The sequence below is a fragment of the Gorilla gorilla genome, chromosome 16, assembly GCF_029281585.2.
Source record: "Gorilla gorilla gorilla isolate KB3781 chromosome 16, NHGRI_mGorGor1-v2.1_pri, whole genome shotgun sequence".
Classification (NCBI taxonomy): Eukaryota; Metazoa; Chordata; class Mammalia; order Primates; family Hominidae; genus Gorilla; species Gorilla gorilla.
Window position 1 is genome coordinate 87,372,519 of NC_073240.2, and position 15,896 is coordinate 87,388,414.

Here is a 15,896-nt window from a genome sequence, read left to right on the forward strand (position 1 = left end):
CCAGGAGAACTTCCCCAACCTAGCAAGGCAGGCCAACATTCGAATTCAGGAAATACAGAGAACACCACAAAGATACTCCTCGAGAAGAGCAACCCCAAGACACATAATTGTCAGATTCACCAAGGTTGAAATGAAGGAAAAAGTGTTAAGGACAGCCAGAGAGAAAGGTCAAGTTACCCACAAAGGGAAGCCCATCAGACTAACAGTGGATCTCTTGGCAGAAACCCTACAAGCCAGAAGAGAGTGGGGGCCAATATTCAACATTCTTAAAGAAAAGAATTTTCAACCCAGAATTTCATATCCAGTCAAACTATGCTTCGTAAGCGAAGGAGAAATAAAATCTTTTACAGACAAGAAAATGCTGAGAGATTTTGTCTCTACCAGGCCTGCCTTACAAGAGCTCCTGAAGGAAGCACTAAACATGGAAAGAAACAACCACTACCAGCCACTGCAAAAACATGCCAAATTGTAAAGACCGTTGATGCTAGGAAGAAACTGCATCAATTAACGGACAAAATAACCAGCTGACATCATAATGACAGGATCAAATTTACACATAATAATGTTAACCTTAAATGTAAATGGGATGAATGCTCCAATTAAAAGACACAGACTGGCAAATTGGATAAAGAGTCAAGATCCATCAGAGTGCCATATTCAGGAGACCCATCTCACATGCAAAGATGCACATAGGCTCAAAATAAAGGGATGGAAGAAGATCTACCAAGCAAATGGAAAGCAAAAAAAAGCAGGGGTTGCAATCCTAGTCTCTGATAAAACAGACTTTAAACCAACAAAGATGAAAAGAGACAAAGAAGGCCATTGCATAATGGTAAAGGGATGAATTCAACAAGAAGAGCTAATTCTCCTAAATATATATGCACCCAATACAGGAGCACCCAGATTAATAAAGCAAGTCCTTAGAGACCTACAAGAGACTTAGACTCCCACACAATAATAATGGGAGACTTTAACACCCCATTGTCAATATTAGACAGATCAACAAGACAGAAGGTTAACAAAGATATCCAGGACTTGAACTTAGCTCTGCAGCAAGCAGACCTAATAGACATCTACAGCACTCTCCACCCCAAATCAACAGAATATATATTCTTCTCAGCACCACATCACATTTATTCTAAAATAGACCACATAATTGGAAGTAAAGCACTCCTTAACCAATGTAAAAGAACAGAAATCATAACAAACTGTCTCTCAGACCACAGTGCAATCAAATTAGAACTCAGGATTAAGAAACTCACTCAAAACCACACAACTACATGGAAACTGAAAAACCTGCTCCTGAATGACTACTGGGTACATAACGAAATGAAGGCAGAAATGAAGATGTTCTTTGAAACCAATGAGAAAAAAGACACAACATACCAGAATCTCTGGGACACATTTAAAGCAGTCTGTAGAGGGAAATTTATAGCACTAAATGCTCACAAGAGATAGCAGGAAAGATCTATAATCAACACCCTAATATCACAACTAAAAGAACTAGAGAAACAAGAACAAACAAATGCGAAAGCTAGCCGAAGGCAAGAAATAACTAAGATCAGAGCAGAACTGAAAGAGATAGAGACACAAAAAACCCTTCAAAAAATCAATGAATCCAGGAGCTGTTTTTCTGAAAACATCAACAAAATTGATAGACCACCAGCAAGGCTAATAAAGAAGAAAAGAAGAATCAAATAGATGCAATAAAAAGTGATAAAGGGGATATCACCACTGATCCCACAGAAACAGAAACTACCATCAGAGAATACTATAAACACCTCTACACAAATAAACTAGAAAATCAAGAAGAAATGGATAAATTCCTGGACACATACACCCCCCAAGACTAAACCAGGAAGAAGTTGAATCTCTGAATAGACCAATAACAGGCTCTGAAATTGAAGCAATAAATAGCCTACCACCAAAAAAAGTCCAGGTCCAGTTGGATTCACAGCCAAATTCTACCAGAGATACAAAGAGGAGCTTGTACCATTTTTTCTGAAACTATTCCAATCAATACAAAAAGAGGGAATCCTCCCTAACTCATTTTTTGAGGCCAGCATCATCCTGATACCAAAGTCTGGCAGAGACACAACAAAAAGAATTTTAGAACAATATCCCTGATGAACATTGATGCAAAGATCCTCAATGAAATACTGGCAAACCGAATCCAGCAGCACATCAAAAAGCTTATCTCAGTGATAGACTGGATTAAAAAAATGTGGCACATATACACCATGGAATACTATGCAGCCATAAAAATGATGAGTTCATGTCCTTTGTAGGGACATGGATGAAATTGGAAATCATCATTCTCAGTAAACTATCGCAAGAACAAAAAACCAAACGCCGCATATTCTCACTCATAGGTGGGAATTGAACAATGAGAACACATGGTCACAGGAAGGGGAACATCACACTCTGGGGACTGTTGTGGGGTGGGGTGGGGGAGGGATAGCATTGGGAGATATACCTAATGCTAGATGACAAGTTAGTGGGTGCAGCGCACCAGCATGGCACGTGTATACATATGTAACTAAGCTGCACATTGTGCACATGTACCCTAAAACTTAAAGTGTAATTAAAAGAAAAAAAAAAGCTTATCCACCACGATCAAGTCAGCTTCATCCCTGGGATGCAAGGCTGGTTCACCATACACAAATCAATAAATGTAATCCATCACATAAACAGAAGCAAAGACAAAAACCACATGATTATCTTAATAGATGCAGAGAAGGCCTTCAACAAAATTCAGCCCTTCATGCTAAAAACTCTCAATAAACTAGGTATTGATGGAACATATCTCAAAATAATCAGAGCTATTTATGACAAACCCACAGCCGATATCATACTGAATGGGAAAAAACTGGAAACATTCCCTTTGAAAACCAGCACAAGACGAGTATGCCCTCTCTCACCACTCCTATTCAACATAGTGTTGGAAGTTCTGGCCAGGACAATCAGGCAAGAGAAAGAAATAAAGAGTATTCAATTAGGAAAAGAGGAAGTCAAATTGTCCCTGTTTTCAGATGACATGATTGTATGTTTAGAAAACCCTATTGTCTCAGCCCAAAATCTCCTTAAGCTGATAAGCAACTTCAGCAAAGTCTCAGGATACAAAATCAATGTGCAAAAATCACAAGCGTTCCTATATACCATTAACAGAGAGCCAAATCATGAGTGAACTCCCATTCACAATTGCTACAAAGAGAATAAAATACCTAGGAATCCAACTTACAAGGGATGTGAAGGACCTCTTCAAGGAGAACTACAAATCACTGCTCAGCGAGATAAAAGAGGACACAAACAAATGGAAGAACATTCCATGCTCGTAGATACGACAAATCAATATTGTGAAAATGGCCATACTGCCCGAAGTAATTTATAGATTCAATGCCATCCCCATCAAGCTACCAGACTTTCTTCACAGATTTGGAAAAAACTACTTTTTAAAGTTCATATGGAATCAAAAAAGAGCCTGCATTGCCAAGACAATCCTAAGCAAAAAGAATAAAGCTGGAGACATCATGCTACCTGACTTCAAACTATATTACAAGGCTACAGTAACCAAAACAGCATGGTACTGGTACCAAAACAGATAGACTAATGGAACAGAACAGAGGACTCAGAAATTACACCACACATCTACAACGATCTGATCTGTGACAAACCTGAAAAAAACAAGAAATGGGGAAAGGATTCCCTATTTAATAAATGTTGCTGGGAAAACTGGCCAGCCATATGTAGAAAGCTGAAACTGGATCCCTTCCTTATATCTTGTACAAAAATTAATTCAAGATGGATTGAAGACTTAAATGTTAGACCTAAAACCATAAAAACCCCAGAAGAAAACCTAGGCAATACCATTCAGGACATAGGCACGGGCAAGGACTTCATGACTAAAACACCAAAAGCAATGGCAACAAAAACCAAAAGAAACACATGGGATCTAATTAAACTAAAGAGCTTCTGCACAGCAAAAGAAACAACCATCAGAGTGAACAGGCATCCTACAGAATGGGAGAAAAATTTTGCAATCTACCCATCTGACAAAGGGCTAATCCAGAGTCTACAAAGAACTCAAACAAATTTACAAGAGAAAAACAACCCCATCAAAAAGTGGGCAAAGGATATGAACAGACATTTCTTAAAAGAAGACATTTATGCAGCCAACAGACACGGGACAAAAATGCTCATCATCACTGGTCATCAGAGAAATGCAAATCAAAACCACAATGAGATACCATCTCATGCCAATTAGAATGGTAATCATTAAAAAGTCAGGAAACAACAGATGCTGGGGGGGATGTGGAGAAATAGGAATGCTTTTACACTGTTGGTGGGAGTGTAAATTAGTTCAACCATTGTGGAAGACAGTGTGGTGACTCCTCAAGGATCTAGAACTAGAATTACCATTTGACCCAGCAATCCCATTACTGAGTATATATCCAAAGGATTATAAATCATGCTACTATAAAGATACATGCACACATATGTTTATTGTGGCACTATTCACAAAAGCAAAGACTTGGAACCAACCCAAATGTCCAACAATGATAGACTGGAGTAAGAAAATGTGGCACATATACACCATGGAATACTATACAGCCATAAAAAAGGATGAGTTTATTTCCTTTGCAGGGACATGGATGAAGCTGGAAACCATCATTCTCAGCAAACTGTCACAAGGACAGAAAACCAAACACTGCATGTTCTCACTCGTAGGTGGGAATTGAACAATGAGATCAGTTGGACACAGGGCAGTGAACATCACCCACCGGGGCCTGTCGTGGGGTGGGGGGCAGGGGGAGGGATAGCATTAGGAGAAATACCTAATGTAAATGACGGGTTGATGGGTGCAGCAAACCAACACAGCACGTGTATACATATGTAACAAACCTGCATGTTGTGCACATGTACCCTAGAACTTAAATTATTTTTTTAAAAAGAAAGAAACATTAGAGGGGATAATTTTGTTTTCTTAAAAATGTGTTTTGACTTTTTATTATGAAAACTGTCTCTCATGTAGAGAGATGGCCTATTATATACCTAAAACTTAGTTCTAACCATTGTTAACATTTTGCCGTATTTTCTTCACCTATTTATTTTTATCTGAAATATTTTAAGAGAAATTGCAGGTTAGCATTTTCTTCCTAAATCCTTTCGAGTGCATTTCTTTGAAAAGAGACATTTCCCTACATAATCACAATACCATTATTACAAACCTAATAAAATTAAAAATATGTGTGTAATTTATATTCATTCCAATTTCTCCAAATGTTCCCAACTGTCTTTTATAGACATAGTCAAAGCAAGATCCAATCCAAGTTGACATACTACATTTGAATGTTATATTAAGAATTATATTAATATTAAGAATATTCAATATTCTTAATTCTAGAATCGTCTTAAAGGAACAACTTTATTCCCAATTGAACTGTGGTTAATGTATGAGGACAACCTAAATATGGGGGCTTAAGAGTTATTCAACCCACAAGCTTCCATGTAAATATGTGTAGCCTGAATTAGCTCTTTTGATCCATTTGGTTCTAGTGGGGACATATTTAGCAGCATTTGTCACTAGGTCTGAAAAATGTCTTTGGCTATGATTATCCTCCTCCTTCAGCATCTTCCCCTTCCTCCACTCTACTCATTGTACAATCCAGAATCAATGTGAAGTGCAACTAAGATAGATTGATTTGTGTTCTTAGATAAAAAGATTGGACGGAAGGCCCTGGAATTGGAAGCACTTGATGTGACATTGATTCTGGCCAGGAAGAACCTATCCCATGGCCAGAATCTCCTTCACTGTCTCTGGGCTCTGCGTGTGTTTGCCTCCAGTGGTAAGTGACTCTATTGTGGCTCTCGGGGATGGCTTCCAAACCTGGGCTGGGACACATGGAAACTGCATGAGGGTCTGGTTGGAAGAAAAGCATGGGTGAGAGATACACATGGTGGTCCCAGCCAGATAAATAAAAGAGGCTGACAATCCAGAGGCTGTGGAGGTGAGAAGTTACTTCGTCATCTTCTCCTTAGCTGGGTAGAGCTCTTGAGTCTGCTCTTAGAGATGGACTTCAATATTGTTTCTCCTTGGCAGTTACACATTACAGCATTGTAGGCTTTTCTATTCGTACTACAAGGTAAAAAAAGATCTATGACAGGAGAAGGGCAGACTTTATTTAGTCCTTGTCACCTTCAAGTGTTATATCTGGGCGGAATGACTCTCACATCACAAATCTCCCTACCATATTCCTGAAATTACTCATTGATTACAACATCCCTTACCATTTAAAAAAACCCATGATCTTTCTCAACAGGGTCCTCCAGGTAATTATTAGGAACATCATAGCTCAGTTGATATTTATTTGCTATCTCTTGATTTATTTCTAATTATCATAGTAATTTTGTATTTAGACCCATAATTTTATAGCTTTGAAAAAGATACTTTAAAGAGTAAAGCAGGGCCAGGCATGGTGGCTCACGCCTGTAATCCCAGCACTTTGGGAGGATGAGGTGGTCAGATCGCTTGAGCCCAGGCATTTAAGACTAGCTTGGTCTCTACTAAAAATACAAAAACTTAGCTGGGCGTGGTGGCATGTGCCTACAGTTCCAGCTACTTGGAAGGCTGAGGTAGGAGAATCACTTGAGCCCTGGAAGTCATGGCTGCAGTGAGCATTGATTGTGCCCCTGCACTCCAGCCTGGGCGACAGACTGAGACCTTGTCTTAAAAAAAAAAAAAAAGTGAAGTGATTGCTTGAATTCATACAGATAAAAAGTTAGGAGGGTGGAATTTCTAACTCCAGAACTCATTTTAATTCTATTCCATATGGAAACTTTTTATTAATATGTTAGATCCTATACCTCCTATCTCATATGTAATGAGCATAGACTTTCATTTCTCCTTTCTGAGTTCCCTTCCTATGAAATGAAAGTGACAATTATTTAGAGGTTATATAGTCGATAGGGGAAAGAACGTGGGCTTAGAGCCAAAAAGACCTGAGTTTGACTGTGGTTCTTTTTTTAATGAGTCATGAAGCATGAATACTTACCCTGTTGAACCTCAGTTTCATCCTTTACAAAATTACAGTAGTAATAATGATTACCATTACTCTGCTAGGGCTGCCTTAATGCCTTAACAAAATATCACAGTCTATGTGGCTTAAACAAAAGAAATGTATTTTCTCACTTTATTTTTTTAATTTTTTTAATTTTTTTGAGATGAAGTCTCACTCTGTTGCCTAGGTGGAGTGCACTGGTGTCACCTTAGTTCACTGCAATCTCTGCCTCCCAGGTTCAAGCAATTCTCTTGTCTCAGCCTCCCGAGTAGCTGGGATCACAGGGACCTGCCATCATGCCTGGCTAATTTTTATATTTTAGTAGGCACAGGGTTTCACCATGTTGGTCAGACTGGTGTCGAACTCCTGATCTCAGGTGATCTGCCCACCTTGGCCTCCCAAATTACTGGGATTACAGGCGTGAGCCACCATGCCCTTTTTTTCTCACATTTTTGAAGGCTACAGTTTGGAGCTCAGGATGTCGGCAGATTTGGTTTCTACTGGCCCCTCTCTTTGGCTTCCAGATGGCTGGCTGCTCCCTGTGTCCTCACAAGGCCTTTCTTCTATGCTTGGGCATCCTTGATGTTTCTTTGCGTGTCCAAATTCTCCCTTCTTATACGGACATAAGTCCACATTAGACTAGGGCCCACCTTAATGGCCTCATTTCAACATAATTCCCTCTCTAAAGGCCCTATCTGCAGATACAGTCCTACTCCGAGGCACTGAAGATTAGGGCTTCGATGTATGAATTTAGGAGTGGACACAACTAGCCATAATGGAGCTCATAGACTTGGTAGATGGGGTGAATAGGAGAATGTTCATGGGCATGTTTGTCACATGGCAACTGCTTGATAACTGCTAGTTTCTCTTCCCCGCCCTATGCTTTTCCCTTAGTCTTTTGAAATAGTAGAATGAGTACAGATATGGGGAGTTAATAGGTGACTTTTTGTTTCTAATTACCCCAAGAACTACTAAAATGCCTGATTTTTTTTCTTTTCTTTCTTTTTTCTTTTTTTCTTTCTTTTCTTTCTTTCTTTCTTTCTTTTTTTTTTTTTTTTTTTTTTTTAGACAGTGTCGTTCTGTCACCCAGGCTGGAATGTAGTGGCATGATCTTGGCTCACTGCAGCCTCTGCCTCCTGGGTTCAAATGATTCTCGTGCCTTAGCCTCCCGAGCAGCTGGGATTACAGTTGTGCACTACTACACCTGGCTAATTTTTGTATTTTTAGTAAAGACGGAGTTTCACCATGTTGGCCATGCTGGTCTTGAACTCCTGACCTCAGGTGATCCACCCACCTCAGCCTCCCAAAGTGCTGAGATTATAGGTGTGAGCCACTGTGCCCGGCCACAATAACCTGATTTTCATTGGTAAATCCTCTTAATAAACATGGAGGATTCATAAAAAGAAGGTATTTCTGGGGGAATAATGGGATAGATGCTTGAATCCTTGTTCACAGACGGAGCCTCTGTTCACCCATCTCCTGTATATTGACCTGAAAACCAGAGAGCATTAGGGAAAGGCTGAGTAGATTTGTATACACCCATCTCTAATAAAGGAAAAGAGGAACTGTGGCTTTATATAAAGGACAACTCTCGTTAATAGACAGAAGGTGTGCCACCCACGTTTGCGGTGTGCCAGCAGAGTGAAATTTGAAGCATTTCCTGGTTTCCTAAAGCATAAATAGGCTGAAAAACTTGCCTTCCTTAAATATAATGGTTATGGAGATTTAGAAAAATTCCTTCAGCTGGAGTTCTGAGAAGTCTTGGGATTTTCCTGTGGGTATGAGGAGGTGGCTATCTGATTCATCTTCTAAGCCTATGTTGATTGTACCAACTCACTGTTCCATAAGGTATTTAAAACAATTATACTGTCACTCTCCATACATTCACTTTACTGATGAGAGGCAAGCAGAGTTCAAGAAGCCTGCGGATTACTATCTTTTTCGTCAATTGTTAGCCACTGTTGAATGTTCCAGCAAAGCTTTCTAAACAGCTCCTATCTTCAGAAGGAGTTGGCTGGAACCCTAATGGGTCTGTGAGAGCCAATGAACCCTTTAGAAGTTCTCAGATGGCCAATGAAGATGTTCACAGAGCTGCCGGAGCTCTAACCTCGGACAGGCATCCACAAAGGTGAACTCAGTGAGGATTTCTTATTGTTATCCTCTTCCAATTTCAAGCCTAAAATCTTCCATGTTAGAATCAGTGCTTTTAAAATTAACTCCTCCCTTACTCAATACCAGAATTTTTTTTAATTACTTGCCAAGAGTTTTCTCTAGTCTGTTTTCCCAATTCGGAAGTAAGAGCTGAGTGAATAGCCACAAGAGTGGAAGATTGATGGGCAGGACTAGGATGCCAAATCTCTGAATTTTGATCCAGGCAATTACTTCATGTACTAGCCTCAGGAGGGACATATGCATGGACGATGTTCCAGGAACATGCACCCTGCAATAGCAAAGACATCAGCCTCAGTCTCTATCTGAAAGACTGTGGTGAGATGAGGAGTCTTCAGATTTCCCTTTAGCTTCCTTTCCTGAGGGTTGGAGCAATTCAGTATCATCCACCCTTGTTTCCCTCTCTTTGCTTCTCTAAGACCTGTTGTTCCCACTCACTTTTCTCAGATCAAGGCTAGCCTAAAGCACAAGGCATTCATAGGTCTTTGTCTTAAAAACACAAGTCCAGTGGAGGAAAGACAGACGAGAGTGTCTGTGGACTCCTCTTATTTTCTGACATGAGCAGAGCTCTACCTAAAGTGATCTAAGTGGAATAGGGTACTGGGAATGTTGGAGAGACACTGGGGCATCCTTGGAGACAAGAGTAACATCCAAAAGTTGTATTTACCTAACCAGATACCTCTTTGGAGTTTCTTTCTATCATTCAGATCTATGAAAATGTTTTGATAATCACCCAATTGGCCAAAAAGGCAAAAACTTCCCAGTCTAGTTACTGCTGAGCAGGAAGAACTGATTCTTCATTTGACATTCTAGTTGGGGCACAGTCAAGTCATTACCTTAGTCATGGAAGACCCGAGAATGACATTATAGAGGAATGTGCAACAAGGGTGGAAAAGAAAGGGAGCTATCTTGTTTATCAAGTTGCCCCTAAAAGATTTAAAGGAGTCAATCCAAGTTGTCTTGAGCCTTAACTCATCCACTTGTGACCATAACTACTGTGCTTTTGTTTTTCTTAGTCTCCATGGGAGCCATGCTGGGAATTAATGGAGCCATGGAACTGCTTTTCAAGGTTATTACTCCTTACACCCGAAAGCGCACCCAAGCAATCAGGTACAGAGTGCCATGTAATACTTCTGCCCCTTTGTAACAGATGGAGAGATGGAGATTGCCCTACATGTATTTTCATGATGCTTCCAGCTCAGTTTAGTGGTCATTTCTCCTTTGGAAATATGGTACCATGTCTTTATCCTTTCACAGTTTACATCCCTCCACACCCATAAGTCATTTCCTCTAATTCTCATCATAACCCTGAATGGGTATATTATTATTCTCTTTTTCAGACGAGCAAGTTAAAATATGTCGAGAGCCTTAACCAAGGTCACTGTGGTAGCAAATAGTAGAGTTGAGATTTGATTCCAGATCTTTCAGACTCGAAACCTCATGTTCTTTTTGCCTGAAGTCCTCAGGTATATACTTTTTACTCACAGCAAATCTACCATAAATAAATATAATCCTCAAAAGACATTTCATAAATGACAGGGTCTCTAAAGAGACAGCCAGTTAAACTTCTGGCATGAGTTCTGGGCCTTATAATAGTCCATCATGGTCATGTGCTAGTCTTGAGATGTATTTTTATGATTGGAAAATGAAATTCAGCCTGTTCTCCCTGCCTCTGCTTGCTGGAGTGGAGTGAATCATCAGGTTAAAAAGGGAGATGGTTAGACATGAAGGCTTTAGAGATATTCGGGACTATTAAGATCTATCATTTATGGGAGTGACTCAGCGAGGACCTTGAAAGAATATTAGAAGAAATTCAGCCAATTTCCAAGATAGATGGGATCATTTGGCAAGTAACATTTCCATGCCCAACCGTGATATTTTCTGCATCCCAGCGTCAATCTTAGGCTCATGTTCCACCTGATTATTTTTCTCTTGGGTCACTACAGTTATGCCATTATCATCCATTCTCACCTGCAGCTCTCTACACCAAGCATTTCGTGGAGTGAAATATATTATATCTCAGTGAAAAAAAATTCTCATCCTATAAGTTGAGAAATACTGGATTGAATGCTGGTTTCTTTACTGTAAGACTTCTCAGAGCCTTTGTAAAGCCAATACATATTGAGAATATCTGTTATTTAGTATACCCTGATCCAAAATTGATTTAGTCAGGGAACTGTGTTTTTTTTTTTTTTTTTTTTTTTTTTGAGATCACCTTTTTTAGGGGAAGGAGGGGGTCAGTGTTCTATGTCTTTCATTTTGGAAACATCTTCTCCAGGGTGTGAATTTATTGCAAGGTGGAATTCAATTAAATTCTGCTAAGAACCCTCATCTAGTAGGTAAAAAACTTCAAAATAAAAAACTCAGGGACCAAAAAAATTTATTTTCTATAATTATATTTTACTCTGTCTTAAATTTACATTTATGTCAGATAACAAGAAATATAAACCAGTGTCTTATCAGGAATCTAAGTCAAATTAGTGAGTCTTAGGTTCATCCAGGGATTTCACTCTTCTCCCCCCACTTCCTGGGGTACATCTGAGTTCTAAAAGCCATGATAGTGCTGGGGTGTTGATGGAAAAACACAGACTGTCCTCAATTATCTCATGTCCATTTGGACATATATATGACTTGGATACGTCTCATTTTTATCATTGTGTGCAGGCCTTTGCTGCTGACATCTGCAGTCTCAACATGTTCTTTGGTTAACCATCTATGAACTTTATCTTTCTGCCCTATTCACAAGGCTTCTTCTAATCTGATGCTGTCATAATTCAGCTGTTCAGAAGGTCAGGAATATCTGGTTTCTTCCTTTAGATTATGTGAAAATCTTTGTGATATCTGCTGGGCTCATCCACGTACGGGTCTCACTCAGTCTTCTCCTCTGCCACTTGGGTACCATGTTGTTTGGAAGGCTCCCCTAGGAAGCTCGTCCCACATAACCATGGGTATCAAGGCACTAGGTCTCTTCTTTCTGGGGTGCTCATAGCTTTTATTGTCTTCCTCATTCAGGCCAAACTTGTTGGGTAGCGGGGAGAAATCAACAAAGCATAGAAACCTCTTCCTCAGAGACTCACACTAGTTGCCATTTTTAATGCTTTCTTTTCCTCCTGCAAAGGGAGTTGAATTCAGGCACAGATCTGATCAAAGTGTCAGAGGCAAGTGGGAAAGTAATACCAGGGATTAAGGGAGTGGGAGTAGGGTGCTCCCAATCACAAAAGGAGCCTTCCAGGGATTCCAGGCATATTTCTACATGTCTGATTTTTTCTGTAAATTTTGGGCAAGTTGTTTCTCCTTCTTCAGTCAAATGCCATATTAAAACCAAACCTCTGTAGGAAAGAGGCTTTTCCACCAACCGTTACAATATAGCTGTCATTGGCATGGTGTTTATTAGGTGCCCTGCACTGTGCTAAGCTCTTAGCATGCATTACCTCCTTTGAGCCTCTCATCTGCTCTGCAAGGCGAGTGCTATTATTGCCCCCAATTTTACTGGAAAATAAATTGAAACTGAAAGAAGTTAAGTAACATGCTGGGTTTTAAGTGAGAGAGCTGGGATTTAAACCCTGTCTGATACATGAGCCTCAGCTCTTAAGCCACCACTGGCGTATCTTATACAGTCTATTTCCAGCATTTTATTTCTACAACCATCATATGTAAGACGATCATATGCAGTTAAAGTTTGCTTAAATTTCTTTTCCATCTAAATGGCTTATACCCATGGAACAATTTGCTTAATGATAGAGGAGTCTTACTCCTCCATCAGTTGGCTATTTCCTCTCAAAGGCTAAATATCTATTCCCTCTGCTTTTGAATTCTTTCCCAAAGCTACCTTGTTTTCTATCTTATCCTTACTCATCAACAGCAAGATAAGAACAAAGGTAATGAAATTGGAAGACCAGCTCTGTAAGCCTCCTTCTACCAGATTCCTTGGCGAGTCATTTAACTTTTCTTAACTAAACTTTGACATTTCTTAAAGCATGAATGTCAAGTCTTACCTCCTAGGTTTATTGTGGGCAATAAAAAATAATGTGTAAAGGCATCGTGTGCTTTGACATGCTATGACATTGTTAATCATTATTAATACAAATACTATGGGATGTCTGGTTGCCTGCTGCAGATCAGATGGCAGAGGCTGGGGAAGAGTCTGGAGATGAGAACGTCCTGCCAATTTCCATCTTTCACAAACTCCATCCTGAGAATAGTAACTAAGACATACCCAAATGAATTCTACTCAAGCCATTTGGATGACAGAACCTGTGGGCTCAAGGGGGGTCTTGCAGGGAAGGGATGAAGTCGCATGTCAGGGGGCATGGATAGCTCTACTAAGTATCATCCTCCAAATGCTAGCATGCTATGGGAGAGTTATTCCGGGATGCCTTTGTAGGAGCAGATGCCCAGTGTTGTGTCATGATGACTCCTCCCTCCTGTGGAGATTAGACCTGCCCTAGTTCTCTAGCAGGAACCTAAAATTAGATGTGCAGCTGTCCTCCAATGAAGCTCTGTCTCCAGATAGTACTCAGGGCAAGATTTACAACAGAAGCTCCAACCACGTACTTGCTAGAGAGAAGGGACATGAAGAGCAATGTCACTAACCCTCTGTGGCCCTGTGCCAGCCCTCAGCCCAGGGCAGGCAGCTATTTCAGGCCTCCTCCACTTCCCAAATACCCACCATGCTGCACACACTTGTGTTGGCTTGTGCCAACTTCCTTCCTTTGGCTCCTCATGAGTCCCATGCTAGTGGGAACAGTTATGGTCAGACTTAAACTGCTATGATAGCCCTCTAGTTGGTCTCGCTTCACTTCAAAGCCATCAGGAATGTGCCTCAGCTTCCCTTTCCAGAGTGGTTTCTCATTCCTGCTCTCATCTCTCTTTCCAGCCAGCTATCCCTGAGTGTGGCATTCCCTCTTCTTCCCCAGGTCTCTCCCTTCCTCTGGAATGCCATGCTGCCTTGTGCAGTGGTAGAAGTCTTACCCAGTCTCCAGACTTCACTGGATGCCACCTGCTCCATTTCATCAGAGAAAAGGAATCTACTCTCCTCAACCATCCTCCAGAGATTTGTTCAGAACTTCTTTCGACATGCATTCTATTGGACTCTGTACTATATTGGCCTGGGTGTCTTTTCTCCTCCCTAAATTCTGTACTTCCTAAAGTAGAAATCAAATTATATGTATCTTGTTATTTTCTATTCCTCCTAGCCCAGTGCCTAGATAATAATAGGCTCTTAATTAAATTCAAACGAGGCTGAGCATGGTGGCTCATGTCTGTAATCTCAGTGCTTCGGGAGGCAAAGGCGGGAGGACCGCTTGAGGCCAGGAGTTTGCGACCAGCTTGGGCAACGTAGGCAGACCCTGTCTCTACAGGAAATTAGTTGGGTGTGGTGGTGCACACCTGTAGTCCCAGCTACTCAGGAGGCTGAGGTGGGAGAGTTGCTTGGGCCCAGGAGTTTGAGACTACAGTGAGTCATGACTATGCCACTGCATGCCAGCCTGGGGGACAAATTGAGATCCTGTCTTAAAAATAAATAAATGAGGGCTGGGTATGGTGGCTCATGCCTGTAATCCCAGCACTTTGGGAGGCTGAGGTGGGTGGATCACCTAATATCAGGAGTTTGAGACCAGCCTGGCCAACGTGATGAAACCCTAACTCTACTAAAAATACAAAAATTAGCTGGGCATGGTGGTGGATGCCTGTAATCCCAGCTACCTGGGAGGCTGAGGCAGGAGAATCGCTTGAACCCAGGAGGTAGAGGTTACAGTGAGCCAAGATCACGCCACTGCACTCCAGCCTGTGAGACAGAGTGAGATTCTGTCTCAAAAAAAAATGAATAAATAAAATTAAATAAATACATTGAAAAGAAATATTAAAAAAATTATTGGTGAATTTCCTATGTAGTAATGAATGAAAGCCAGAATGTACTGAGTAGGTGCTATGCTAGGCACTTCATATTTGTTACCTTTTTTCCCCCTGATCCCAGGCTGGCTGCACATGCAGGGTTCTGCCCCATCCAAACATGTCTGAAACATCAGTTGGCACACCTCCCAAGAGCTCTATTGCATGAGGGAATGAGGTGCCTTCTGGGAGAGAACTCATTCTGAGAGACTGCGAAGCAGCAGCCACCAGCTTGAAAGGGAGCAAAGTTTCTCTCACTGGAGGGAAGAAAAAAGTTCAGAGTCTTTTAGAGTTGTCTGGGGGAACCGACAGAGATTGGAGAAGGGAAAGATCTGAATTGGAGGGGCATGTGGGGACAGTATTCACATTAAAACTTTGCTGTCTATTTGAAATAGGCTTCTAGTGTTTGGTCTGTTAATGAACTCAGCTGGGGCTTAAACTTTTCTGGGGGTGCTTTTTATAGAAGTAGGGAGGAGGAAATGACACTGGGCCAGAGTGTGCTACCTCTTGCTCGTTTGTTCCACTGTGGACAAGCTTGTTTATCTGCACTAAAGCTGTCTTTGAGCTGTCCAAACTCACTAAGTAGGGAAATTTATTGAGGAAAAGACAGATTACTTGTCTGCGACTGACTTATCTTGTGACCTTAGGAAAGCTTGTGATTACTCCATGTCTCAACACTTTCTGCTGGAGGCTGTCCCTTTGTGCCGTCATTCCCAGGATGGGCCTGAAGATTTTGATAATAATAAGGACCATTTCCACTGGCCACGTGCTTGACCTTTT

At 40.9% G+C, this 15,896-nt stretch overlaps 1 protein-coding gene across 2 annotated transcripts in view; it reads left to right on the top strand.

The window, feature by feature from the left end:
- The window catches only part of AGBL1 (AGBL carboxypeptidase 1), a 948,924-nt gene that overhangs the window by 68,627 nt on the left and 864,401 nt on the right, over window positions 1-15,896 (top strand). For both annotated transcript variants that reach the window (XM_004056715.5, XM_063698809.1), the window contains exons 4-5: window positions 5,715-5,846; window positions 10,244-10,337. In XM_004056715.5, the coding sequence (XP_004056763.4) occupies window positions 5,715-5,846; window positions 10,244-10,337 (226 nt within the window). The remainder of the gene's footprint in view (window positions 1-5,714; window positions 5,847-10,243; window positions 10,338-15,896) is intronic.